The 9,719-nt window shown below is 36.8% G+C and overlaps 1 protein-coding gene across 1 annotated transcript; it reads left to right on the plus strand.

Moving 5' to 3' along the window:
• Positions 1–1,571: 1,571 nt before the first annotated feature.
• On the plus strand, positions 1,572–6,775 carry LOC113279802 (probable arabinosyltransferase ARAD1). The gene is made up of 3 exons (XM_026528465.1): positions 1,572–2,577; positions 4,823–5,188; positions 6,075–6,775. The coding sequence occupies exons 1-3, from the start codon at positions 1,576–1,578 to the stop codon at positions 6,279–6,281; spliced, it is 1,575 nt and encodes a 524-aa protein (XP_026384250.1). The 5' UTR covers positions 1,572–1,575; the 3' UTR covers positions 6,282–6,775.
• The last annotated feature ends 2,944 nt before the right edge of the window (positions 6,776–9,719 follow it).

Here is a 9,719-nt window from a genome sequence, read left to right on the forward strand (position 1 = left end):
CTTGAGATTAATTTCTCCGATAGGCAAGATAGAAAAGTAGTCACAAACATCTTCGTCTCATCGTTTGTGATTCCACAATATCTTGTTTCGCTAGTCGATTAAGAATATTGTGAGATGATTGATATTTCTAGGCTGTTCTTCGGGAATATAAGTCTGGTATATCGATTGGTTTCTGTTCAGTTTGATTTATCAAAATACGGAACAAAACTCGTCGGTATTTCTGTGGGAGATAGATTTATCTATTCCCATAGACTTTTCTGTTTGATACAGATTTGTTTATTAAAGTCTTCGACTTTGGGTCATAGCAACTCTTAGTTGTGGGTGAGATCAGCTAAGGGAATCAAGTGCGTAATATCCTGCTGGGATCAGAGACGTAAGGAGCGCAATCATACCTTGGATCAGTGTGAGATTGATTGGGGTTCAACTACTGTCTAGACCGAAGTTAGTTTGTAGTAGGCTAGTGTCTATAGCGGCTTAATACAGTGCGTGTTCAATCTGGACTAGGTCCCAGGGGTTTTCTGCATTTGCAGTTTCCTCATTAGAAAAACTTCTGGTGTCTGTGTTATTTCTTTAACGCGTTATAATTGAAATATCATAGATTGTGCGTTAAATCGATCTATTGGTAAATCCAACCTTTGGTTGTTGATTGAAATTGATTGATCATTGAACATTGGTCTTTGGTACGTTCAAGTTATTTCTCTTGTATTCAATCAAGCTCGCATATTTCTATTTGTTTGAGTAAGGATTAAATCGAGAAATTGAGATATAACTCTTTGATGTACTTTTTATTAAGATTGAGTCTGACTGTCTAGTTGATTCTCTTAAAAGTATATTGGAGTTAGTCCATAGATATTGCTAAGCGAAATATTGGGTGAGGTTGTTGTACCCCCACTTTTTCACAAAGGCTCTTCCGTTTAAACAAGTAAACTCCTTTGTCTGGTTTAGATCAATCAAGACACTTATTACGGAAGTAATTAGATCTAGATTCGCAATCAATCTAAATAGATCTCAAAGAGAACTATAAATAGATGCCGATTTAATCAACTAGATAATCACAAATCTATCAAGGATAAACAAGATCTAGTTGGATCCCAGCCGATCAAGATGTGTGCACAAATCACGAGATACGAAAACCAATAAGAAAAATCATCTTGTTCTTCAAATTTTCAATTGCCTTCTTATGTACCTGCACACCACAAACTTGAATCCACTTATGATCGATCACACACAGAACGAAGTCTGTTAACAATAGACGATCACAAGTTGTTTTTAGATCTAAAAATAGTTCTAAGGATCCCGTCAATACTTTCATCTAATTTGAGTGACCTACGAGACGAGATATATGTTTCATCTACGAGACGAGATATATGTATTTTATCATTGTTTTCATCTTTGATGTAGTCGAAGACGAAGTATTCATTCGTGTTATGTTAACGAAATCAAGTTGTTTCCTTCAAAAAAACAAAATAAAAAAAAACAAATTTAAATAAATTTGAAAGTACCGTACTACCCTTGTGGGCTTGCCCAGAAAATAAATTAAAAAAACGAAATTCCGGAAAAAGAATTAAACATACAATGAGTGATCGAAGCAAACCCAGAAAACCGAAAAAACAAGGGCGATCTTCTTTTCCTTCTCCATCTTCAACATCATCTTCTTCCTCTTTCTCTTCTCTTCTTCCATTATCTTCATCATCTTCAGATGGAGAAAACTTAACCCTGAAGAACCCATCATTCTTAATCTATCAATTAAATTCAAAAATGGGTAGAAAATCTCCTTGTCTTAAACCAACCCTAGTCACAATTCTTACATTTGTAGCCTTGTATGCATTCTTCAATACTTTTCTTACACCTATAAACCCTAATCCGTTATCATTTGAATCATCATCGAATTCACCTTTCTCAATCTTATCTTCCTCTTCTTCTTCTTTTAGTTCCCCTCCTCCTGTTAAAGTTTATCTATACGATCTGCCGAGAAAATTTACTTATGGTGTTGTTGAGAGTTATCTAAAAGCTCGTGATCCTTCCATTGCAATTCCTGTTGATGATGTTTCAAATCTTAAGTATCCAGGGAATCAACATTCTGCGGAATGGTGGTTATTCTCGGATTTGATTAAGGAAGATCGGTACGGTTCTCCGATTGTTAGGGTTTTGGATCCAGAAGATGCTGATTTATTTTATGTACCATTCTTTTCGTCTTTGAGTCTGGTTGCCAATCCAATTAGACCAGTTAGTGGTGTCAATGTGAATAGTAATGTCGGTGGTAGTGTTTACAGTGATGAAGAAATGCAACAAAGTTTGATGGATTGGTTAGAAGAACAAATTTATTGGAAGAGGAATAATGGGTGGGATCATGTTTTTATATGTCAAGATCCAAATGCACTCTATAAAGTTATTGATAGGATTAAGAATGGGATTTTGTTAGTTTCAGATTTTGGAAGATTAACAAGGGATCAGGCTTCTTTGGTTAAAGATGTTATTTTACCTTATTCTCATCGGATTAATCCTTTTAAAGGTGAAATTGGGGTGGAGAGGAGGAATTCACTGTTGTTCTTCATGGGAAATCGGTATCGAAAGGAGGTAAGCTGCTCTTCTTTTGACATTTTTATTTTTTGAATGTTGCTCTTCAGTTTTGAATATATGAAGTTTAACTATATTAGGCCTTTGGATTTCTGTTGGGGAACGGAAATTTAACATGAAAACACTTGACAGCTTGAATTGAACCAATCAAGCAACAAACTCCCTGAACAATTATAATTATATACAAACCTACAAACCTCTTTTGGAAAAAAATATGTTTTATAGAACATAATGTTGATTTAATCGCAACCTTTTTTAGCTGTTTATTAGAGCTGCATTTGTTATTATTATGTTTGTTTGGGAATGAAAAATGTGATATATACTGATTGGGTTCGTTCTGCAACCTATAATGTGATACCAGTCACAATCTTTCTATCTTGTATTAGCTGCAATGTGTTGGTTTTCTTCGGAAATGGAAATAGAAAGAAAGTAGTATTCTGTTCATCGAAGGGTGATATCCCGATTTCCGAGCTTTAACATACCAATGATCCTAATGAAGTTGAAGTTTGTAATATAGCTGTCTGTCGTAATCATGCTGAAGGTCCTGTGTCGTGTACCAATTTAAACCGTCACATACTTCCACACACCTTTCTGCTCTCTGGGGTGATTGTTTATATTACTATGCTTTTGCGTGATCATAGGTTTTACTTCCTCAGGAATTATATAGTTGATTAATTTCTCAAAGGCCAAACAATCATGCTTTTCTTTGTGATGTTACGTTGAACCCGTGCCTTAGATGAGTATGAGGTGGTGAAATGTGTACTTTCCGTTGGCACTCCTTTGCGTGTATAGGAAGCCTGCCCTTTCATACTTGCAAATAACTGTGTGAATTTCTTAAAAATGAAATCTATGCATATGTTCAGAAATAGTAAGAAAAATGGTTGGAAGCTTTATGTTCATGTCTCACTTGTAAGAGCAGTCCTTCATCGTGGAGACTTATTGGTGTTGCATAGCGTAGTTATGTACACATATGGTCTCTGTGATTCTTTACCAGCTGTTCACTTTGGTTTTATTTCCTTTAGCTTTGGATATGTAATAACCTTCTAGTAGGCCATATTCAATATATGTATTTATTACATAAATTTATGGACCACGTCTGTCTAGTTTATTTATTATTTGTAGATATTAATTATCTACGTGGACTAGTTTTCCTCAGACATATGTCTTCACAAGTGAGCACTCGCGAATAATGACTTGCTTTATTAAAAGGCCCTGGATGTCTTCCTCCTCAAGTGTTCAAATTTTTTTGTAGAAGAATTTGTGATGTGGGTGTTCTGAGAGTTGGATCTCTTTCTTCTTTTAAAAGAATAGTTGTTAGAAATAGTGGAAGTTTGAATTAGTACGAAACATTTAGGCATTATTTGCTAGTGGCAAGGTTAGTGGAAGTTTGAATTTGTTTGGCCTCAATTATTTGGTAACTATGTGTGTTGTCGTATAGCAAATGTAATTGTAATTGCATCACTTGGAACATTCTTGTCATTTGTAAGTACGCCTTTCTGTGAAACAAACTTCTGATAGGGGTATCGCTCTTGCTAAGCCTCCTTACAGCAGGGCTGCAGTCAGCATTATGTTAGCTAGTAAGTGACTTCCGTATGAAACTTGGAGAGAGGAGATATGTTTGATTATCGCAAGCTTGGTGTCATGAACAACACCAAGCTCTTTCTGTTGTTCATTGTATACGTGATCACTTTGCACGGCTGATGTGCACCTAACAGCCAAACAGGGAGCCATTTCTTCCTAGTCGTTCATTGAGTAATGGGCTTCTGTCACATGAATCCTCCTGGTTGGCAAGCAGCTGGCCAACAAAGGCGTGCAACCGACAAGAAACATGCTATCTACAGATGGCATTCATTCTCACTGTAGTCAGGCTCTTGCAGTATATAGGGTCTCTGACACTTTTTTCTGATGGATATTTAGAATGCATACAGTCATACTCATCTGCCGGAACTCATTGCTTTTAGGAATAGTATCATTGCAGTTAAAATTTATTTTGTTGATGGACAGAGCTCGTACAGAGCTTCTTTGCGGGCTCTGATATGTATATTGCCTCTTGAATATGCATAGCATAGGATCACATTTTGATCAAATGGAGTTATTGACATCTATTTGAGTTCTGTTTTTAGAAACTGTTAGTAAGTTGATATAACTGAGTAGTAGTAAAGCACCGACATTCTTATTATACTCTCTGGTCATGGGTATTATGTTTCTTACATATAAAAAGCTGCTAATGCTCAACTTATTTTAGGGTGGCAAAGTTCGTGACCTCCTTTTCCAAGTGCTTGAAAGTGAGGAAGATGTCATTATAAAACATGGTGCACAGTCCAGGGAAAGTCGACGTATGGCAACACAAGGGATGCATTCTTCAAAGTTCTGCTTACATCCTGCTGGAGATACACCCTCAGCCTGCAGACTGTTTGATGCCATAGTCAGCTTGTGCATTCCAGTGATTGTCAGTGACCAGATTGAGTTGCCCTTTGAAGATGCGATAGACTACAAAAAAATTGCTATCTTTGTAGACTCGGACACTGCAGTAAAACCAGGTCATCTTACTAAAATGTTAAGAAAAATAAGAACCGAGAAGATTCTGGAATACCAGCGAGAGCTTAAAGAGGTGAGCAGTATTTTCATAGTTCTGGTTTGTTTATTGATGAATTCTAATATGTCGGGGCATACGTTATGTGTTAGTCCATTTTTCATAGTCACTAAAAGTTATTTTATAATCTTTAGCTATTGCTACAATGACTTTAACTCGTTAATACCATCATATATGCCTTTTAAAATGTTGTCCAACCTTTTTGGAGTACCTTCTGTCACTAATTCTCGGCCACTATGCTGTTAATACAGGCATTAGACTCATATGCACTTGGTTCACTTCATGCTCCTCATCTTTGCAGTAGTTCTTATATTCATCACTTATTAATGTCGGTAACCGCATTGTTCATGTTCATAGCTTCAAATTATCATTAAACGTCTTTAGGCTGACTAAGTAACTCTGATCCTCGAGAGTCCGAGGCATAGAAAGCCTGGGGCATTTTCGGTTCAAATAAATTCATGTTGTTGTTTAGAGCAAGGAAATAGATGTTGGTGGTCTTTGCACTGGTGATTTAGCGACGGACGCGAGGTAGTGCCTGTCCAGTCTCATTTCAGTTAGAGGGTCATACGTCATAAGTAATTTTTGTGGGTCAGATATTAGTCACTGGGTTTCACAGGTTAATACCTATCTCGCAATACTAAATTCGTCATGATCCTGCTAAATCTGGGGATCAGAAAAGCTGCGTGTTAATAAGTGTTTATTTATACTTTTGTCTGCGTTAGAGTTCATATTTTTGTCTTCGCTGCAGTAGTTGAAACTTTAAACTGTGAGGTCTCAAGGGACCAATTTTAAAAACAAAATAAAATAAAGAGTGCTGAAAATTTGTAGTTGGTCACAATGTTGAGTCAAGTTCAAGATATCCTGACAAGAATTTGATTAATTTCTCTTGTTATGTGTTCCACAGGTAAAGAGATACTTTGAGTATGATGATCCAAATGGAACAGTGAATGAGATATGGCGCCAAGTTACTCTGAAGCTTCCCCTAGTAAAACTGATGATTAACCGTGACAAGCGTCTTGTAAGAAGAGAGCTAAGTGAACCAGACTGCTCTTGTCTTTGTTCCAACAAGACAGGGGCCCGACCCACATTTGATATTTTAAAAAATCAATGAACAAGCACCAGTTTACTTAGTGTAGAGCTTTAAGTATAGTCATTCAATAGTAGCAGAAGTTCTAATCCTCTCTCGTTCCAATACATTATCACCAGATCAAGATTTGATACGAATACATAACCTTAATTCTTCTTCATCGAGCCACCAGAATATGCAGCACGTCCCTCAAGTTTCTCATGTTTCATTGCAGGGTATAAATGCAGTTTCCTTGGTTGATATACAACAAAATAAGGGTTCGTCTCTGTTTTCCCCCAGGCACTTCCCATAGATATTGAAGGCACTCCTGTTTTCTTTTTAGTTTTTCGTTATAAAATAGATCTTTTACTTCCTGTATTATTAGTTTCCGGGTTTTTGTTAGTGTAATTCACAGCGAAGGCTGACTTTAGCAACAGATGGAGAATGAGATTGTTTGTTGTAATATAGTCTTTGTATAGGCCAGACGATAAACCGAGATAAACGATAAGAATATAGATGATATTATTGATTTTGCATCAGTCTGTTAGTCGATTTTGGTCCATATTCAACCATTCAAGTTATATATCTCAGCTTCAGGTTGTCTTATGTCTCTTATTCTATTAGGGCATCTATATGGGAACCATCGGAAAATCAAATTTGATGGGCCAGGTAGCATGCCTAACTGGATGTTGGGCAGTGAATAATGTAGAATGATTTTTTTTTTTAGGGATCATGGTTTTTTTGAGGGGACCATGATTTTATTAAGCCACCCTCCCTATAGTTATAAGGGGTGTTCTAAAGCGCTGAAATGATTAATCTACCCTTAACCTAATTTAATTTAAAACCAATCTAATAACCACCTATATATAACCACCACCTCCTCCCACCACCATCGCCCACCACCGCCGATTACCAACACCACCACCTCCAATTATCACCACCACCAACCACTGATTACCACCACCTCCTCCTCCCACCACCACCACCTCCAATTATCACCACCACCAACCACCGATTACCACCACCTCCTCCTCCCACCACCACCACCCACCACCGCCGATTACCACCACCGCCGATTATCACCACTACCAACCACCGATTACCACCACCACCTCCGATTACCACCACCACCAACCACCACCACCTCTCTCTATATATATATAACTTAATTTAAAAACATTAACAAAGATATTCTCACAAACCCATTACTTGTCATTCGTTTTTGGTTGAATAAATGAGAAGTAATCATCAAAATGAGCTGAAAATGGAAGTTGCAGAGAGGTTTAATGGAGGTTTTTCAGAGAAAAGTTCGGTTATCACGAATTAATTTTTTCTTAACCGAACTCAGAGTTCGGTTGATTCGCAAAAAATACTTTTAACCGAACTCCTTGTATTAGAACAACACAAGTTCATAAGTTCGGTTCCTTCGCAAAATAAGGATATCACCGAACTTTAGTTTACGAAAATAACGAGAAGTCCATAAGTTCGGTTCGTTCGCAAAAATGTTACTATACCTTTGAAACTTCGTAACCGAACTCTACCTAATTCGCCAAGAAATAAATCTCGTAGTAACCGAACGTTTGCCTAATTGCATATATGCATATATAAGCCCAGTTCGGTTGGTTCGAAAAATATGTTGAAGTTTGCGAACCAACCTAACTTCTAATACTAGGTTACTTTTAACCTGCAGTTCGGTTGGGAACTTGGTTGCGTTGAAGTTTGCGAATTAACCGAACATACCTCTGTAAATATTATTACTAAAGTTCGGCTACCCGCGTGTTTGAAGAAAGAAAACGAACTCTGTGTTCGGTTATATGTTATTGACATTTATTAACCGAACTCCGTGTTCGGTTACCTGTTCTTCACACTTGGTAACCGAACTACCTGAACCTAGCAGGATTTTTTTATAAAAATTTACAGTTTTATGAATATTTGAACCAATTCAACCACCATTATCTAAGTTTGAAGTATACTTGGGTACCCAAATACTCTTCCTCCGGTTGTGGTTGGTAAAATCCATCATTTTCATCTTGAGATTGAGTTTGTGGAAGAATACATTCACCATCTAAGAAATAACTCATATCTAGATCATTGTGAAGATTAACAATACTCTAGAAGAGGATGGAGATGAAAAATCAGATGAGCTATCATCACTTGAATACTCAAGCTTAGTGAATTGGATTTTTTTTTTTATTTTCCATATTTTTCTTCTTTATCTTCTCTAATTTTACTCTCTCAATAATTCTACTTCTTTAGCTTAATCATTTCACTAATGATTTCACTAATCATTATCCAAAATTAATCAGGAGGGTAGTTTAGGTATTAATATAATTATCTAGATAAGGGGTGACCTAGATTTACTTCTAAATGTATTACTAAAAATAGAACCATGGTCCCCCCCAAAAAACCATGGTCCCCAAAAAATCATTCATAATCTACTACGTGTTTGTCACAGACTTAGAGATGCAGCTGAGCTTCATTGCTAGTAGTTGTTCAGTTTTGAAGTAAGGTCAGATCGTTGTCCAAAAATTATGTTATGTAGTCTCCAATCAACGTTGAAGCTTTCATTATTCACTGCATCCACCACCAGTATAGAGTCCAGTTCAAAGTGCACAACCTCCACTTCTAAATCCTTTTCCCATTGAGTCGCTTCCCATAAACCTCTGCACTCTGCCTGCTTTGCACTGACAACTGCAGATAAGTAGATGCATTTTAAGCTCCTGTGGTTCCTTACAAAATCACGTGGAGTTAGTCCAATGCCACATGTTTTTGTAATGTCATGAAACTACCATCAGAGTTTAGAGTTAAAACAACCCTGGTGGAGGGAGCCAGTGGATGTTTTCCCTATTTACTCTAGTCTCAGTAGATCTACTTGGTTTAGGTCAGACTCATGCTCCGCTATTTTTTTCCTGCAGTTAAAAATCATAATATCCGGAGAACAACTTTTCCTTGGAATACTTTATTGTATCTTGCATTCCAAATTGTCCACGCAATCACAATAATTTTGCTCATGTCATCTTCTTCAATTTGTTTAGCTAGAAGCTTATCAAACCACTCACATATCCAGTCTTGTAGAGAGATAGTAGTATTGAATTGAAGATCCAGAATAGAGAACGAGACAAATTTTTTAACCATACACTCCAACATAATATGAGATGGAGTTTCTTGGACTTGAGAGCAGAAAGGACAGCTAGAATCCATGTCTTGAACCACATTTATTATTTTGTCTCTTGTAGGCAGTATTTTTTTTATGCACTTCCATAGGAACTGATATATTCTTGGGATAGTTGGGAGTTTCCACAACTTCCTCAAGACTACCACTGTGTTGTTAAGATGGGATTCTTCAAACATCTTTCTATAAGCTGATTTCATCGAATTTACCATTTCTCTCCAACATCCAGATTAGTTTATCTGCATAGTGTTGGTGAAGTGAGATGTTAAGAATGCATGTTACTGTAGTAGGTTTAATAAGATTGTTTGAGT

This window comes from Papaver somniferum, chromosome 1 (genome assembly GCF_003573695.1).
Source record: "Papaver somniferum cultivar HN1 chromosome 1, ASM357369v1, whole genome shotgun sequence".
Taxonomy (NCBI): domain Eukaryota; kingdom Viridiplantae; phylum Streptophyta; class Magnoliopsida; order Ranunculales; family Papaveraceae; genus Papaver; species Papaver somniferum.